This window comes from Mustelus asterias, chromosome 7 (assembly GCF_964213995.1).
Source record: "Mustelus asterias chromosome 7, sMusAst1.hap1.1, whole genome shotgun sequence".
Taxonomy (NCBI): domain Eukaryota; kingdom Metazoa; phylum Chordata; class Chondrichthyes; order Carcharhiniformes; family Triakidae; genus Mustelus; species Mustelus asterias.
The window spans coordinates 58,943,268-58,961,996 of record NC_135807.1 but is presented as its reverse complement, the minus strand read 5'-3'; the positions used below and the strand labels follow the sequence as shown (position 1 = coordinate 58,961,996).

Below are 18,729 nucleotides of genomic sequence, written 5' to 3'. Positions count from 1 at the left end.
AACCCAGTACCAAAGAAAAGCCAGGCAGCGTGCCTTAATGACTATCGCCTGGTGGCTCTGGCATCCATCATTATGAAGTGCTTCAAAAGGTTAGTCATGGCACAAATCAATTCCTGCCTCCCAGGCTGCCTAAATCCACTACAATTTGCCTATTGCCACAACAGGCCCATAGCAGATGCCATCTCCCTGGCCTTGCACTCAACCCTGGAACACCTAGATAACAAAGACTGCTATGTCAGACTCCTATTCATAGACTACAGCTCAGCCTTTAACACCATTATTCCTACGAGACTCAACTCCAAATTTCGTGGCCTGGGGCTCAACTCCTCCCTCTGCAACTGGATCCTAAACTTCCTAAACCACAGACCACAATCAGTAAGGATAGGCAACAGCACCTCCTCCAGGATCATCCTCAACACCGGTGATATGCACAGCTGTGTCCTCAGCCCTCTATTATACTCCTTATACACCTCTGACTGTATGGCCAAATTCCCCTCCAACTCGATTTTCAAATTTCCTGATGACACCACTTTTGTGGGTCGGACCCCAAACAATAATGAGATGGAGTACAGGAAAATATTAATTTTAATGTCTGTGAACACTTGCTAGTTATTAGTGTATTTATCTATTAATTATACTTGCATATATATATCTATTCGGAGGTGAGAGTCACTGCCTGTGACATCAAGGTAGCATTTGACCATGTCACACTATGGAGCCCTAGCAAAGTTGAGGTCTTTAGGAATCAGGGATAACTCCAGTGTCTGGAGTCATATTTGGCACAAAAGAAAATGGTTGTGTTGTTGGAGGCCAATCACCTCAGCCCCAGGACATTGCTGCAGGAATTGCTCAGAAGAGTTTACTGGACACAATCATATCCTGCCGATTCATCAATTACCTCCTCTTCATCCAAAGGTCAGAAGTGGGATTGTTCACTGATGTTCCATCCGCAATTCCTCAGTTACTGAAGTGATCCATACTCGTGTGAGCAAGGTTTGGACAACACTTCAAATTTGGGTGAAAAGTGGCTAGTAACATTTGCGCCACACAAGTGACAGGCAATGATCATCTCCAACAAAAGAGAATTAACCATTTCTCCTTGATTTTTCCATGGCAAATACCATTGTTGAATCTTCCACTGTAAACATCCCTGGGGGTCGCCATTGAACTGCACTAGCTGTATTGATACAATGGCTACAAGACCAGTTAAGAGGCTGCAATTTCTGTGGTGAGTAACTCACCTCCTGACTCCCGATCCCCAAAGCCTGTTCACCATCTACAAGTCAGGAGTGTGATGGAATACTTTCCATTTGCCTGGATGACTGCAGTTCCAACAATGCTCAAGAAACTTGACACCATCCAAGGTAAAACAGCCTGATGATCGGCACCTCATCTACCATCTTAAATATATGCTCCCTCCACGTGTCACAATCGCTGCATGATCATCTTCAAAATGATTGTCATAACTTGCCAAGGCTTCTTCAGCAGCACCTTCCAAACCTCTGGCCGCTACCGTTCAGACTGACAAGGGTAATAGACACATGGGAGCACCAACACCTGAAAGTAGTTCTTCAAACCACACATCATCCTGGTTGGAAATATATTGCAACTCTTTGACTGTCAGTGAGTCAGAATTCTGGAACTCCTTCCTAGCAGCGCTGTGGGCACCAGATGGGCTGCTACAGTTCAAGAAGAAGTTTAACAACACCAGGTTAAAGTCCAACAGGTTTATTTGGTAGCAAAAGCCACACAAGCTTTCGAAGCTCTAAGCCCCTTCTTCAGGTGAGTGGGAATTCTGTTCACAAACAGAGCTTATAAAGACACAGACTCAGTTTACATGAATAATGGTTGGAATGCGAATACTTACAACTAATCAAGTCTTTAAGAAACAAAACAATGGGAGTGGAGAGAGCATCAAGACAGGCTAAAAAGATGTGTATTGTCTCCAGACAAGACAGCCAGTGAAACTCTGCAGGTCCACGCAACTGTGGGAGTTACAAATAGTGTGACATGAACCCAATATCCCGGTTGAGGCCGTCCTCGTGTGTGCGGAACTTGGCTATCAGTTTCTGCTCAGCGACTCTGCGCTGTCGTGTGTCGCGAAGGCCGCCTTGGAGAACGCTTACCCGAATATCAGAGGCCGAATGCCCGTGACCGCTGAAGTACTCCCCAACAGGAAGAGAACAGTCTTGCCTGGTGATTGTCGAGCGGTGTTCATTCATCCGTTGTCGCAGCGTCTGCATAGTTTCCCCAATGTACCATGCCTCGGGACATCCTTTCTTGCAGCGTATCAGGTAGACAACGTTGGCCGAGTTGCAAGAGTATGTACCGTGTACCTGGTGGATGGTGTTCTCACGTGAGATGATGGCATTTGTGTCGATGATCCGGCACGTCTTGCAGAGGTTGCTGTGGCAGGGTTGTGTGGTGTCTTGGTCACTCACCTGAAGAAGGGGCTTAGAGCTTCGAAAGCTTGTGTGGCTTTTGCTACCAAATAAACCTGTTGGACTTTAACCTGGTGTTGTTAAACTTCTTACTGTGTTTACCCCAGTCCAACGCCGGCATCTCCACATCACAGTTCAAGAAGGCAGCTCAAGGCAACGCAAGGGCGGTTTAGGGATGAGCAATAATAGCTGGCATTGCCAGCAACCATAACATCCCATGATTTAAAAAAAAAACTCCTTCCTGTACTTCCCAACAAAATGTATCGCCTCAACACTTTCTTGTATTATTTCATGATGTGGAGATGCCAGAGTTGGACTGGGATGGGCACAGTAAGAAGTCTGACAACACCAGGTTAAAGTCCAATAGGTTTATTTGGTAGCACGAGTTTTCAGAATGCTGCTCCTTCATCAGGTGAGTGAGGGAGCAGCACCTTCATTACTTGATGAAGAAGCAGCGCTCCGAAAGCTTGTGCTATCAAATAAACCTGTTGGACTTTAACCTGCTGTTGTGAGACTTCCTGCTGTATTATTTAATAAGCCATGTGTTTGCACGTTATTTGTCTTGATGCCTATTGTTTTTTGTCAGTTTGCTACACTTTCAAGTTTTATGTCATCTGCAAATTTTGAAATTATGTCTGTATCCTTAAATCAGTCTGTATATCAAAAGCAACAATACTCCTTGTTCTGAATGTTGGGGAATCAACCATCTGCCCCTCTCCTACCTGAAAAACAGCCATTTACCACAACTCTGCTTCCTATTCACTATATCACAGACCTGCCCTGTTGTTGTTTTTTGCTCTCTCCGTTTTTCACTTGAGACCGGTTACATTTCTAACCTTCCCAGTTCTGAAGAAAGATCATTCATCTGAAACGTTAGCTGTTTCGCTCTCCACAGATGGTGCCTGATCCAATGAGGATTTCCAACATTTACTGTTTTTATTTGTGGCTTCTGCATCTGCAGTGTACTTAATTATGTTTTTTTTTATCTCTTCCATCAGTTTTGTATCTGTGTTCCTAATGTCTCCTTTATTGCATGAGCTTCAGTTTGTTAACAATGTTGTACTTTATCCAATGTCTGCTGAAAACCTAACCAGACAACATCAGCTGCGCTGCCCTTATTTACCCTCTGGTACCTCATTAAAATAACTCGACCAAGTTAGTTGCACACAATTTGCCTTTAAATCAATGCTGACTCTCATTTGTCTACGCTTTTCTGAGTGACTGTTAATTTTCTCCCAGATTATTGTTTCTCAAAGCATTCCCATTGCTGCTATTTGACAGGCTGGCCTGGAATTGTAAGGTTTATCCTTCTGACCATTTTTTGAACATATTTGCTTCTATTTACAAACCTGGTAAAATGTCAGTTAGTTTGAATAGGTATGTTTCAAAGTAATGAAACCATTTTGATTTTTGTTCTGTAAAATTGATTTCTAAAGTGGTGTGACCTTGATCTGCTTTGCCTCTGGTTATCTTTCAGCATAACTTCACAAAAAGTTCAGCTTTGTAGGATAAGCTAGTCGCTGCAAATATGGGAGTAACTGAAACTCATACAATCATAGAACCCTACAGTGCAGAAAGAGGCCATTTGGCCCATCGAGTCTGCACTGACCACAATCCCACCCAGGCCCTACCCCCATATCCCCACATATTTTATCCACTAATCCCTCTAACCTACGCATCTCAGGAAACTAAGGGGCAATTTTTTATCATGGCCAATCAACCTAACCCGCACATCTTTGGACTGTGGGAGGAAACCGGAGCACCCGGAGGAAACCCACTCAGACACGAGGAGAATGTGCAAACTCCACACAGACAGTGACCCGAGCTGGGAATCGAACCCAGGTCCCTGGAGCTGTGAAGCAGCAGTGCTAACCACTGTGCTACTGTGCCGCCCCTGGTTTTGTGTGTTAGTTTTTTCATGATTTTCAAACCTCTCAGACAATATCATTAGTGTGAGCTAACTAAACAGCAGGGGCTGTGTTGAATGTTTAAGGCGCCTTCCGTCATGCATCTGCTCTGTCTTGAGTTTAAAATGTATAATTTAAGACTAGGACCTTGAATGTTGAGCCTGCGTTTATACACGCAAGATAACTTAACTGGTTTTAATGACATTAACGCCATTTCATTACTCACTCTAACTTTCCTAGTAAACCCACCCCCATCCCGGATAGAGCGTCACTGGCCCTGTGATTGGGACCCTCGTGAGAAGGTTGGACATCCCTGCTCTAGTATGTAATTCTTCTCTGGTGCTGCAACTATCTTGGCTCAATGCTGCCACCTTTCCAACTTGTGTTTCCTTCCTGATCTCTCCTGAATACATTGCAGCCAGGAACATTGTGTCCATTCCAAAATTCTGTTTTTTAAATTTTTACACACATGCCTTTCAGAATAACACATGTTTAAAAGTTGTCAGTCTATTTCCAATTCTAGTTTGCAACTAGTATGCAACCCTTTTACAGCAGATTAGTAATTGTCACTAACTTGCAGCTTTTAAAGTTACAAACTAAATTAAATTCCAGCTTGCTAACACATTTTTTGCACTAATTACAATTCTCACCACAAATTCCTGTTTTCTAAAGCACTTGCTCTGTTTTCAGTTCACTTTGCTCAAGCAGAGTTTGGTGAGTGAGGGCAATGACATTAAAGCCTGCCTTTCTGGTGTAAAACTTTAGCTGTCTAAAGGACATAGCTTTGAAGATAAATTTATGATGGCTTGCAGAAATTGCCAACAGACCAAGTTTGTATTAAAGGTGGTTGGTTTTCATTACAATGTCAAATTACATGATAATGAGATCCTATCGTAAGATAAATGGAGTGTTAATTTGATTTTTTACTTTTGATCAGTGTTTTCTGAAAATATTAAGCTGTAGTCTAAAATCATTGAAGTCACAGGAAAAAGATCTACTTTGTAATCTTATCGATTTATTTGCTCTTCCTCCATAGGTCGCCTCGGGGGAATGCAATGAAGATACAGAAGTGTACAACATCACTTTGAGCACTGGTGATGAACTTACTCTAATGGGACAAGCAGAAATCCTTTATGCCAAAACATCGAAGGAAAAGTCAAGACTTAACACTATCTTTAAGAAAATTGGAAAACTAAACTCTGTTGGCAAGTTTGGACGAGGAAAGATGCCTTGCCTTATCTGTATGAATCACCGGACCAATGAAAGCATTAGCCTTCCTTTCCAGTGTAAAGGTCGATTCAGCACACGTAGTCCCCTTGAGCTACAAATGCAAGAGGGTGAACACACTATTCGCAACATTGTCGAAAAGACCAGATTACCAGTAAATGTTACTGTGCCATCTGCTCCTCCACGAAACCCCTATGATTTGCACCTCATTCGGGAAGGCCATCGCTATAAGTTTGTTAATATTCAAACTAAGACAGTTGTAGTGTGCTGTGTACTCCGTAACAACAAAATGATTCCCATGCACTTTCCACTCCATTTAATTGTGCCAAAGTTTATCTTAGCTGAAGGTCTCCTTAAGGGTGAGATGTGGTACGAAAGCACAGTTCAACACTCATTCAACATTTGTCAGGAGCAATTCGATATTGAAGAATATTCACGAGCAGTTCGGGATGTTAAGACCGACTGGAATGAAGATTGTAAAAGTCCAAAGAAGACCAGATGCACTGGACACAGTCATATGCCTAACTCTCTGAGTTATGCTCGTGAAGAACTGACACAATCTTTCCATCGACTTTCAGTATGTGTTTATGGAAACAACTTGCACGGAAATAGTGAAGTTAATCTGCATGGCTGCAGAGATCCAAACAATGAGTGGACACTCTTTTCTCATGAAACCCTCCCATCTCAAGATTCAGGAGATAGTGGGAGTGATTATCTGCTGCCTGAAGTGACTGAAGAACCTACTGGAATCCAGTCACGGCCCGAACTTCCTTATGAAGAGCTCTGGTTAGACCAGGGAACAGGGAAACGGGGTGGACAAGATCTTTTCTCTTTGGGGGAGAGATTGAAATCTGGTCACAAAGGTTCCATTCACTCCAAATGCCTGGCTTCTTCAGCCCTTTCTTCTCCAGGTCCTGTGTCTACAGTTAAACAATCATCTGATATTTCTCTACCTCCACCTCCAGTGCCTCCAAAATCTGAAGCTGTAAGTCCTGGTTTTGGGATTAATTTGTTAAATGTTGTCCAATCCTGTTGCGTAACCAGTTTTAGAAGTTGTGCAGGTGTGTATGTCCTCAAGAATTTAAATCTCAGAAGTTGCTCCATTTGCTGCCATGAGTTGCAAAATATGATTTTTTCTGCAGTGCTTCCTTGGGCTGATTTTCCATTTTTGAACTTGATTTTATGCAGAAATACTTTATGAAATTTAGCAACTGAATGAACTTTTTTGTTTTTAGAAGCTAGCAAAATACCAGTGCTTAAGTTTTAACAAATATGACACAAATGCAACATTTTTTTTTGCTGGATCTTTCTCTTTTCAAAATGTGGAACTTAGAATTTTAAAAACAAAAGCATCTTTCTTGAAAAAATAATTGTTTTGTGATTCACTTACATGACCGCATTGCTCCAGAATCAAATCAAAATGGAATAGTCCCTGATCTGTATTGAGTCCATCTTAGCTGGGAAGCAATGGGATGCTATAAATGGTGTTGGCATTTCTGGGCTGGGAGGAAATGTTAGTAACGTTCCTGTACTTATTAGTTATCCATTGACCACTCAGTATAGCTATTCCTCTTCCTTGCTGCCGCCAAAATGGTTAAGGTTCTTGCTGATACTCTGTCCAGAATCACGTGATGAACGATTGTTTGCTAGCCACTCGAGGGCAGCAGGCACTTCAGCTGCATTCTAATTAAGTCAGCACCTTCATGGGAAAAGGGGAAATATTATACTTTGAATATTTTTAGTCAGTCTTTTGTTATACCTTTACAGAAATTAATAATCATGTTGAAAATCTCCCTGTTTTAGAAACATAGAAAAACTACAGCACAAACAGGCCCTTCGGCCAACAAGTTGTGCCGAACACATCCCCCCTACCTTTTAGGCCTACCTATAACCCTCCATCCTATTAAGCTCCATGTACTCATCCAGGAGTCTCTTAAAAGACCCTATTGAGTTTGCCTCCACCACCACTGACGGCAGCCGATTCCACTCGCCCACCACCCTCTGTGAAAAACTTACCCCTAACATCTCCCCTATACCTACCCCCCCAGCACCTTAAACCTGTGTCCTCTCGTAGCAGACATTTCCACTCTGGGGAAAAAGCCTCCGAGAGTCCACCCGATCTATGCCTCTCAACATCTTATACACCTCTATTAGGTCTCCTCTCATCCTTCGTCTCTCCAAGGAGAAAAGACCGAGCTCCCTCAGCCTATCCGCATAAGGCATGCCACTCAATCCAGGCAACATCCTTGTAAATCTCCTCTGCACCCTTTCAATCTTTTCCACATCCTTCCTATAGTGAGGCGACCAGAACTGAGCACAGTACTCCAAGTGGGGTCTGACGAGGGTCTTATATAGCTGCATCATTATCCCCGGACTCCTAAACTCAATCCCTCGATTGATAAAGGCCAGCACACCATACGCCTTCTTAACCACCTCCTCCACCTGCGGGGCCGATTTCAGAGTCCTATGGACCCGGACCCCAAGGTCCTTCTGATCCTCTAGTTCTTCAAACTACCTAATACCTCAACTTTTTTGGATTGGGAAAGAGGGTTGAATAATTTTATTTAAGGGGTTTGAGCTGTTTTTATCAGCACCACCTCCTTCCTATGCTTTTGAATAGATGTCAATGTCATAATTTTCCCTTGGCAAAATCACATCCTTTTGTACTGCATTTCCAAATGTTACTATGGTTACATGGTTTTGCTACAATAGTTAACTGCAATGACACATTATATGCTGTAAATCTACTCGAAAGTTATGTCCTCAAATTATGAGCAAATTCCTGCTCCCAATTTTTGGAATTGCTCTAATTTCCAGTGGAAATGCCCTTGGAATATTTTCCTCCTACTGAGATGAGGAGATAAAGAACAAAAGGAGGAGGACGACTTAAAGCATTGTGATTCCGCCCCATCGTTGGAGCTACATTTATCATGTGGGAGTAAACATTCAGCACCTGTGAATAATGTGGCAAATTATGTATCGAATCTTTCAAAATCTGGTCTCTTTCATGTACAAATGATAACTGGTCCATGTAACGTTGCCTTGGCAGATCAATGAAACCCAGGTTTAATCCTTGTATTAACTGATGTTTTGAGGCAGGCTGTGTGTCTCTGATGCATGAAAATCAATCAAGATTTGTGCTGATGACTGCTGCCCTATGACTCTATCTTGTATGTATGTAGGTTTTGGGAGAAACAAAATTGGGTTCAAAGATGATGAGATGAGAGATCAGTGGTCTGCCACTGCTTGCTGTCCAGCATCGTACATGAATAATGGCTAAATAACTGAGATACTTGGATGGCTGGAGCCAGAGAACTGTATCCCACAAAAAGCAACGGGATGTTATAAATAGTATTGGCATATCGGGTGGGAGAAAATGTTAACAAAGTTACGAATTTATTAGTCATTGAACACTACGCATACGTTTAAGTTTTATTGTATGGCCATTCCTTTTTCGTTGCCACCAAGATGGTTAAGGATCTTGTCAATGCTCTCTGTCCAAAATCACATGATGAGGGGTTGGCTGCTCGCCACTGAAGGGCAGCAGGCACTTGAGCTGTATTCTACGTGAGCACGTTCACGGAAAAGAAATCTAGTAAAATTGGGAACTGGGGAATGAGTTTGAGTGGTATTCACCCATTTGGTGTTTTAACTTCCTATAATTCAGCCCTGGTCAACCTTGCTCAGAATGGTTATAAATTAAGGAGGCCATGGAGACTGCTTCAAAGGTGGTTTATCGTTTTTTTTTTTCTTTCCTTGACTCACATTCTTGAGGTACAGATGGATATAATTTAATGGATGCAAGTCACCTTCCACCACTTTTTGGTGGTCATAATATTATGTCATGATATTTGACAAATGGATTTTCTAAATTTATTCTTGTATGGGACGTGAGCATCACCAGCTGGGCCTGCATTTATTGCCAAACTTAATTGCCCTTGAGGGGGCAATTAAGAGTCAACCACGTTGCTGTGGATATGGAGCCACATGTAGGCAAGACCAGGTAAGGACAACAGATTTCTTTCCCTAAAAGGACATTAGTGAACCAGATGGGTTTTATACCAATTGGCAATGGTTTCATGGTCATCATTTGACTTTTCATACCAGAATTTTTTTTTTTATTGAATTCAAATTTCATCAGCTGCTATGGTAGAATTCAAACCTGGGTCCCCAGTGCATTACCCTGGGTCCCTGAATTACTAGGACAATAGCACTAGGCCACTGCCTCCCCTTATTGTGTCCTCTGACATTGTTGACTGCTGCCCCAACAGCAGTTATTTATTGTCTTTTTTTCCCTCCCCTGCATCCTTCTTTCCTCCTCCTCCTCCTTTTGCGTAACCTCCTCCCCCCCCCCCCCCCCCCCCCCCCCCCGAGTTCACCAGGCTTAACCAGCTGACCCTTGACAATTATCTGCCCCTGATGCATAAAATTCTGTATCTTCACTGACACAACTATATAGAATAGAATCCTTACAGTGCAGAAGGAGGCCATTCAGTCCATCGAACCTGCACCAATAATAATCCCACCCAGGCCCTATTCCCAAAACTCCACCTATTTACGCTGCTAGTCCCCTTAACACTAAGCGGCAATTTAGCATGGCCAATGAACCTAACCTGTACATGTTTGGACTGTGGGAGGAAAACAGAGCACCCGGAGGAAACCCACGCAGACACGGGGAGAACATGTAAATTCCACACAGTAACCTGAGGCCAGAATTAAACCCGGGTCCCTGGTGCTGTGGGGCAGCAGTGCTAACCACTGTGCCCCTGTGCTCCCCTACGTCTCCTCTATGGCAATTAAATTGCCTTCTGAATACCTGATCCTCTGTACCCACATATTGAGACATTCTTTTGGTTCTAAATATTTTAGGAGCATTCTTAATTTACTGATGCAATTTCTCTAACTCTATATTAATGTAAATTATTGGTTAGGCAGCGAAATATCGGTTACTTCATACCATCTAGCTGCTTTATCAGTTGAATGAAGTATTTTGATTGTGACACATAAGTTTCTGTGATCTTTATAGGATCTGGGTGATTCAGTAAGTTAGATACTGATCTCTGACCCTCTGACCAAATTTAGCTCAAACTGAATTGAATCATAGAAATTTACAGCACAGGTGAAGGTCATTTGGCCCATCATGACTGTGAGGCCAAAAAAAACAGCTATCCAGCTTAATTTCACTTTTCAGAACTTGGTCCATAGCTTTGTCGTTTGCATAATTTCAAGTGCATAGTCAAATACGTTTTTGCCTCTACCACCCTTTCAGGTAATGAGTTCCAAGTCCCCAACACCTTCTTGGTAAAATGAAATTCTTCTCAAATTCCCACAAATCTTTCTACTCGTTACCTTAAATGTATGTCCCCAGGTTATTGACCTCACTGCTAAAGGAAATAAATCCTTTCAATCTCTTCTGAATAGGCACTTTGTAATTTTATACATCCTTCCAATCCCATCTATCTAGGTTCTTTGTAATTTGATACATTGCAATTAAATCTGTTCTTGACGACCTCTGTTTCAAGGAAAATGATGTCAATCTATCCAATATCTTCTTGCATCTAATATTTTCCAGTCCTGACAATGACTTCTTAAGTTTCATAGAGTCATAGAGGTTTACAGCATAGAAATAGGCCCTTTGGCCCAACTTGTCCATGCCGCCCTTTTTTTTTTAAACCCCTAAGCCAGTCCCAATTGCCTGCATTTGGCCCATATCCCTCTATATCCATCTTACCCATGTAACTGTCTAAATGCTTTTAAAAAGACAAAATTGTACCAGCCTCTACTACTGCCTCTGGCAGCTTGTTCCAGACAATCACCACCCTCTGTGTGGAAAGAATTGCCTCTCTGGACCCTTTTTTTAATCTCTCCCCCCTCACCTTAAACCTATGCCCTCTAGTTTTAGACCCCCCTACCTTTGGGAAAAGATATTGACTATTTAGCTGATCTGTGCCCCTCATTATTTTATAGACCTCTATAAGGTCACCCCTCAGCCTTCTACACTGCAGAGAAAAAAGTCCCAGTCTATCCAGCCTCTCCTTATAACTCAAATCATCAAGTCCCAGTAGCATCCTAGTAAATCTTTTCTGCACTCTTACTAGTTTAATAACATTCTTTCTATAATAGGATGACCAGAACGGTACACAGTATTCCAAGTGTGGCCTTACCAATGTCTTGTACTGTTTCCTCTATCTTTTAGCATGCAATCATATTATTCCTGTAATATGACTAGAACTGTATGCAGTACTCTAGCTGTGGCCTAACTACTGTTTTATGTAGTTCTTAGCGTAACCTCTCTGCTATTGTGTCCTAAGACTATGTGCCAAAGAAGCAAATCCATGTGTTCCCAAACCAGAAACCATGGATGAACAGGGATATCCAGTGCTTGCTGAAGTCCAGGTCTGAGGCGTTCAAGTCAGATGACTCTGACCTATACAAGAAAGCCAGATACGATCTAAGGAGATCCATCAAAGATGCCAAAAGACAGTACCGGACCAAGCTAGAGTCCCAGGCTAGCCACACCGACCCCCGCCAACTATACAAGGTCTGCAAGACATAACAGGCTACAAGATGAAGGCATGTAAAATCGCTGGCTCCAACGCATCTTCTCCCTGATGAGCTCAATGCATTCTACGCCCGTTTTGAGCAAGAGGTCAGCGAGAGCATGCCCTCCACACTGGAAGCCCTGGATGAACCTGTATCTGGGATCACCATTGGAAATGTCAGAGCAGCTTTCTTGAAGGTCAACCCACGGAAAGCAACTGGCCCGGATAGGGTACCCGGACGTGCACTCAGATCCTGCGCATATCAGCTGGCGGAGGTATTCACAGACACCTTCAACCTCTCTTTACAACAATCTGAGGTTCCTATCTGCTTCAAGAAGACGACCATCATCCCGATACCTAAGAAAAACCAAGCAGCGTGCCTTAATGACTATCGGCCAGTGGCTCTGAATCCATCATAATGAAGTGCTTCGAAGGGTTAGTTATGGCACGAATCAGTTCCAGCCTCCTGGACTACCTGGATCTACTACAGTTTGCCTACTGCCGCACCAGGTCCACAGCAGACACCTTCTCCCTGGCCCTGCACTCAACCCTGGAACACCTAGGTAACAAGGACACCTATGTCAAACTCCTATTTATTGACTACTGCTCAGCCTTCAATACTATTATTCCCACGAAACTCATCTCCAAGCTCCGTGGCCTGGGCTCCGGCACCTCCCTCTGCGACTGGATCCTGAACTTCCTAACTCACAGACCACAATCAGTAAGGATAGGCAACAACACCTCCTCAAAGATCATCCTCAACACCGGTGCCCCACAAGGCTGTTGTCTCAGTCCCCTATTAAACTCCTTGTACACCTATGACTGCGGCCAAATTCCCCTCCAATTCAATTTTCAAGTTTGCTGACAACGCCACCATGGTAGGTCGGATCTCGAACAATGACGAGACGGAGTACAGGTACCAACTAGAAAGAGAGAATCTGGTGAACTGTTGTGGCAACAATAATCTCTCCCTCAATGTTAACAAAACAAAGGAGATTGTCATCGACTTCAGGAAGCGTAAAGGAGAACATGCCCCAGTCTACATCAATGGGGACCAAGTAGGAAGGGTCGAGAGCTTCAAATTTTTAGGTGTCCAGATCACCAACAACCTGTCCTGGTCCCCCCCTGCCGACACTATTGTTAAGATAGCCCACCAACGCCTCTACTTTCTCAGGAGACTAAGGAAATTTGGCATGTCAGCTCTCTCCAACTTTTACAGATACAACCAGGAACCTGTGAACATGTACTCCAAACTCCCTCTAATTCTCTATACTTCTAATTATCCTACTGTTCATTTTGTATTCCTTTGCCATGTTTGCCCTCCTGAAATACATTACCTGGAGTAATCAAGGAGAAATTCTGTGAAGACCTCCACTCCCTGATCACCGAGAAATCCAAATCAGACAAACTGATCATACTTGGTGACTTTTAACGCGAGAGCCGGCACAGATCACTAAACCAGGAGAGTTGTTATCGGCAAAAACAGTTGGGAAAGGCAACAGCGGTGGTTGTCTACTCCTGCAATTCTGCATTGAGCATGAGCTTCTTTTCACCAGCACAGTTTTCTGGCTCCCAAACCAAAATAAAACGTCCTGGAAACACCCTTGCTCTGGGCACTAGCATCTCATCAACTATATCATTGTCGAGAAGAATGGCAGGCAGGGATGAAGGTGACTAAGACAACATGTGGTGCTAATTGGAGATGACAACCTGTGGTCAGTCTAGCAAATTGTGACTGAACATTCAATCGAAGCGACGCCCTTGAGGGAAGAAGATCACCAAGAGCATGAACATCTCAAGACTGAAGTTGGACAACATCCAACAGCAGCTCACTGATTATCTAGAGAAGAGGCTAAGTGACCTTCAAACACTCTCAGACAACATCAAGGAAATCGAGGCTTCCCTACGGGATCCTGTCCCACCAAGCACTAGCACTAGGAGTAGTTCAATGGTTTATTTAGACTTTCAGAAGGCTTTCAACAAGGTCTCACACAGCAGATCATAGGGAATTATAACTATGTAAAGTTAAAGTGCATGGGATTGTGGGTAGTGTCTTGAGATCTGTTATTCAGTACGAGAACGTAGAGGGGTGAGCCTAAAATCCGAGTGCAAGGTCTGCAGGACAGTTGTCCCCTCCACTCTGTGCGACTGAGACCTGGATTGTCTACCAATGACACGCAAAGAAAATCAATTGCTTCCATCTTTGCTGCCACTGCGAGCTCCTCAACATCAAGCGGCAAGACAAAGTCCCAGACGGAGGTCCTCTGGAGAACCGGCACAGTCAGCATCTTAATGTTAAAACAAAACTGTTTCAATGGGCTGGGAATATCAGCAGAATCAACTTCCTAAGCGAATCATCTATGGTGAACTGTAGAACAGAGCACACTCCATGGCAGCCAGAAGAAACACTTCAAGGCTCCCCTGAGATCCTCCCTCAAGGACTTTAAAATTGAGACTGCATCATGGGAGACCCTTGCCCAGGATCGCTCATGGGAGGTTAGTTAGGAAGGTTCAGTTGCTAGGTATACATGGGGAGGTAGTAAATTGGATTAGACACTGGCTCAATGGAAGAAGCCAGAGAGTGGTTGTGGAGGATTGCTTCTCTGAGTGGAGGCCTGTGACTAGTGGTGTGCCGCAGGGATCGGTGTTGGGTCCATTGTTGTTTGTCATCTATATCAATGATCTGGATGATAATGTGGTAAATTGGATCAGCAAGTTTGCTGATGATACAAAGATTGGAGGTGTAGACAGTGAGGAAGGTTGTCAAAGCTTGTAGAGGGATTTGGACCAACTAGAAAAATGGCAAATGGAATTTAACGCAGACAAGTGTGAGATATTGCACATTGGAAGGACAAACCAAAGTAGAACGTACAGGGTAAATGGTCGGACTCTGAAGAGTGCAGTTGAACAGAGAGATCTGGGAATACAGGTACAGAATTCCCTAAAAGTGATGTCACAGGTGGATAGGATCGTAAAGAGTGCCTTTGGTACATTGGCCTTTATAAATCGGAGTATCGAGTATAAAAGTTGGAGTGTTATGGTAAGGTTATATAAGGCATTGGTGAGGCCGAATTTGGAGTATTGTGTACAGTTTTGGTCACCTAGTTACAGGAAGGATGTAAATAAGGTTGAAAGAGTGCAGAGAAGGTTCACAAGGATGTTGCCGGGACTTGAGAAGCTGAGTTACAGAGAGAGATTGAATAGATTGGGACTTTATTCCCTGGAGCGTAGAAGATTGAGGGGAGATTTGATAGAGGTGTATAAGATTTTGATGGGTATAGATAGAGTGAATGCAAGCAGGCTTTTTCCGCTGAGGCTAGGGGAGAAAAAAAGCCAGAGGGCATGGGTTAAGGGTGAAAGGAGAAAAGTTTAAAGGGAATATTAGGGGGGGCTTCTTCACGCAGAGAGTGGTGGGAGTGTGGAATGAGCTGCCGGATAAAGTGGTAATTTTGGTTCCAATGGGTCACTTTCCCCTTGGATCTTTTAACATTTAAGAAAAACTTGGACGGGTTCATGGATGAGAGAGGTGTGGAGGGATATGGTCCAAGTGCAGGTCAGTGGGACTAGGCAAAAAATGGTTCGGCACAGACAAGAAGGGCCAAAAGGCCTGTTTCTGAGCTGTAATTTTCTATGGTTCTATAGAGGAGTGCAATTGCCAAAGGCGTATCAACATATGAGGCCCAAAGCATGTAAAAATCATGAGAATAGTTTCCCCAATTACTTGCCAGCCTCAATGTCCTGTTCTCACTGCAATTCAACCTTTTGTGCCAAGATAGGACTCATCAGCCACCTTCACCTCATATAGCCCAGTGCCTGGATAGCAATTGAAAATGGTCTTCAATACTTAAGACACACTTCTCTGGATTGAATTCCATTGGCCATTTTTCTGCCCAACTGACTAGTCCATAGATAACTTCCTACAGTCCACAACTTTCTTCCATGTAATCAACAACACAACCAATGTTTGTATCTTCTGCAAACTTCTTAATTGTTAAAATGCAGACTATGAATCTATATGACCCTTGAGGGAGAAGTAGAGCAGTGGCGTTTTCCCCATTGTTCTGGCTAATATTTATCCTTCAGTCAACAACACAAAAATAGATGATCTCATCATAATCCTATTGCTGTTTGTGGGAGTTTGCTGTGTGCAAATTGTCTGCTGTGTTTCCTATATCCCAACAGTGACTATCCTTCAAAAAGTGCTTCATTGGCTGTAACATGCTTTGAGCCATCTGGGTGGGTCATTAAAAGCCCAAAATAAATACAAGTTCTTTTCTATTATTGTTTACTTCTTGGCACTGAGTCAATTTTGGTTCCAATGGGTCACTTTCCCTTGGATCTCATGGATTTTTACTTTTCTGACCTGTTTGTGGGACTAATCAAAAATGTTGCTGAAATCCATAGAATCTACATCAAATCCTCACCAACACCCTTTGTTACCTTCTCATAAAATTCAGTCAAGTAAATTAGAGCTGATAATCAGACATCTCCCTTGAGGAATCATAGGCAGCACAGTGGGGGTTAGCGTTGCTGCCTCACAGCTCCAGGGACATGGATTTGACTCCCAGCTTGGGTCACTGTCTGTATGGAGTCTGATGTTCTCCCCCTTGTCTGCATGGGTTTCCTCTGAGTGCTCCGGTTTCCTCCCACAGTCCGAAAGATGTGCTGGCTAAGTGCATTGACCATGCTAAATTCTCCCTCTGTGTACCCAAGCAGGTCATGATGTGGACATTTCCACTCCATCTGACGAAGGAGCAGCGCTCCGAAAGCTAATGGTCTTTGCTACCAAATAAACCTGTTGGACTTTAACCTGGTGTTGTTAAAACTCTTACTGTGTTTACCCAAGCAGGTGTCAGAGAGTGGCGACAAGGGGATTTTTCACAGTAACTTCATTGCAGTGTTAATATAAGCCTACTTGTGACACTAATAAATGCACTTTTAAAAACTGGCTGATAATACAAGCCTATCTAAAGGATGATTCACACTATGCCTCATTTTTTTAAATAATTTGCCCACCACCAAACTCTTACTGACTTGTAATTACTTGTTTAATTCCTTTTTCTTTCTTTAAACAAAGATATAACATTAGCAGTTCTCCAGTCTTCTGGCATTATACCTGTAGCCATAAAGAACTAGAAGTTTTCCTCCCCTGTTTCTCGACAGCCTGGGAAACATTTTCTCTAGGCCTAGCAATGTACCTTTCACAGATGCTAGACCTTTGAATATTTCCTCTCACTGTATTTATTCCATCTTGTATTGCAAGCTGCTCCTGCAGACTGATAAAAATACATCTCTTTTCTAATGGTTGTAAGCATTCTATGCAAAATGAGTTTGGACAGTCTCAATGTATTTGGATTTGGGCATATAGCAGAAGATTACCTTTTAATCAATACTTATTGCCAATTTCATTTGGGCAACTTTTTGAAACGGACAAAGTATTGCACTGGAATGCTCTTCTGAGGTTTGGTAGGAAGAGGAAATTTTGGTATTCATCAGGCCATGTGATACCTGGACTAGATGTGCTTAATGCTGATGTTTGAAGAGGAAAGTTTAGAATTTTGAGTCTTTATTACAACCTCTTGTGCTGATGTTGTTTTCAAAGGAGTATTTTGCTTCATTTTGAGTACTCCGATTTTATTCAACTACAGTCTGATACCATGATACATTGTGATATGTGGAAACAGAAGCTGGAATTTCAATACAGAGAAGAGAAATTGGAGTTGGTTATTCAATATTCTGCTTGATCATCATCTAGTGGTCATCTTGAGTGTATTACTAACAACCCTTGAAGCACATCTTGTTGAGTAGTTGGGAGTGCAGCAAAATAGGGAATAATAATCATTAAATCATAAGGGATGATGCAAATTGGAGTCTGCAAGAGTAATGGGAGTCACCTTGTAATTCCCCAAATGTTGGAGAACGCAGGTGCATAATTCCTTGAAAGTGGCATCACGGATAGACAGGATGGTGAAGAAGGCGTTTGACACACTGGCCTTCATCAGTTAGAGCTTTGAGTTCAAGAATTGGGACTTTTATGTTGCAAGTGTACAAGACATTAGTAAGGCCACATTTGAAGCACTGCATACAATTCTGGTTGACCTGCTATAGGAAGAATGTTATTAAACTGGAAGGGGTGTAAAAACTATTTACAAGGATGTCACCAGGACTGGAATGTTTGAATTATAAGGAGACACAGGATAGGCTGGGACTTTTTTCCCTGGAGCGTAGGAGGATCATGGGTGACCTTTTATAGAGGTTTATAAAATTTATTAGTCACAAGTAGGCTTGCATTCAGACTGTAATGAAGATACTGTGAAAAACCCTAGTCGCCACACTCCGGCACCTGTTCGGGTACACGGAGAATTTAGCATGGCCGATTCAGCTAACCTGCACATCTTTGGCGCGTGGGAAGAAACTGGAGCACCTGGAGGAAACCCACGCGGACATGGGGAGAATGTGCAAACTCCACACAGACAGTGACCCAAGCTGGGAATTGGGTCCCTGGTGCTGAGAGGCAGCCGTGCTAACCACTATGCCACCGTGCCGCCCTATCATGAGGGGCAGATAAGGTGAATAGCCAAGGTCTTTTCCCCAGGGTAGTGGAGTCCAAAA

The 18,729-nt window shown here is 43.0% G+C and overlaps 1 protein-coding gene across 1 annotated transcript in view; it reads left to right on the top strand.

Moving 5' to 3' along the window:
* garem (GRB2 associated, regulator of MAPK1) overlaps positions 1-18,729 on the top strand; it is a 109,266-nt gene that overhangs the window by 78,713 nt on the left and 11,824 nt on the right. The window contains exon 4 of the mRNA XM_078216097.1: positions 5,385-6,560. Coding sequence (XP_078072223.1) covers positions 5,385-6,560 — 1,176 coding nt within the window. The remainder of the gene's footprint in view (positions 1-5,384; positions 6,561-18,729) is intronic.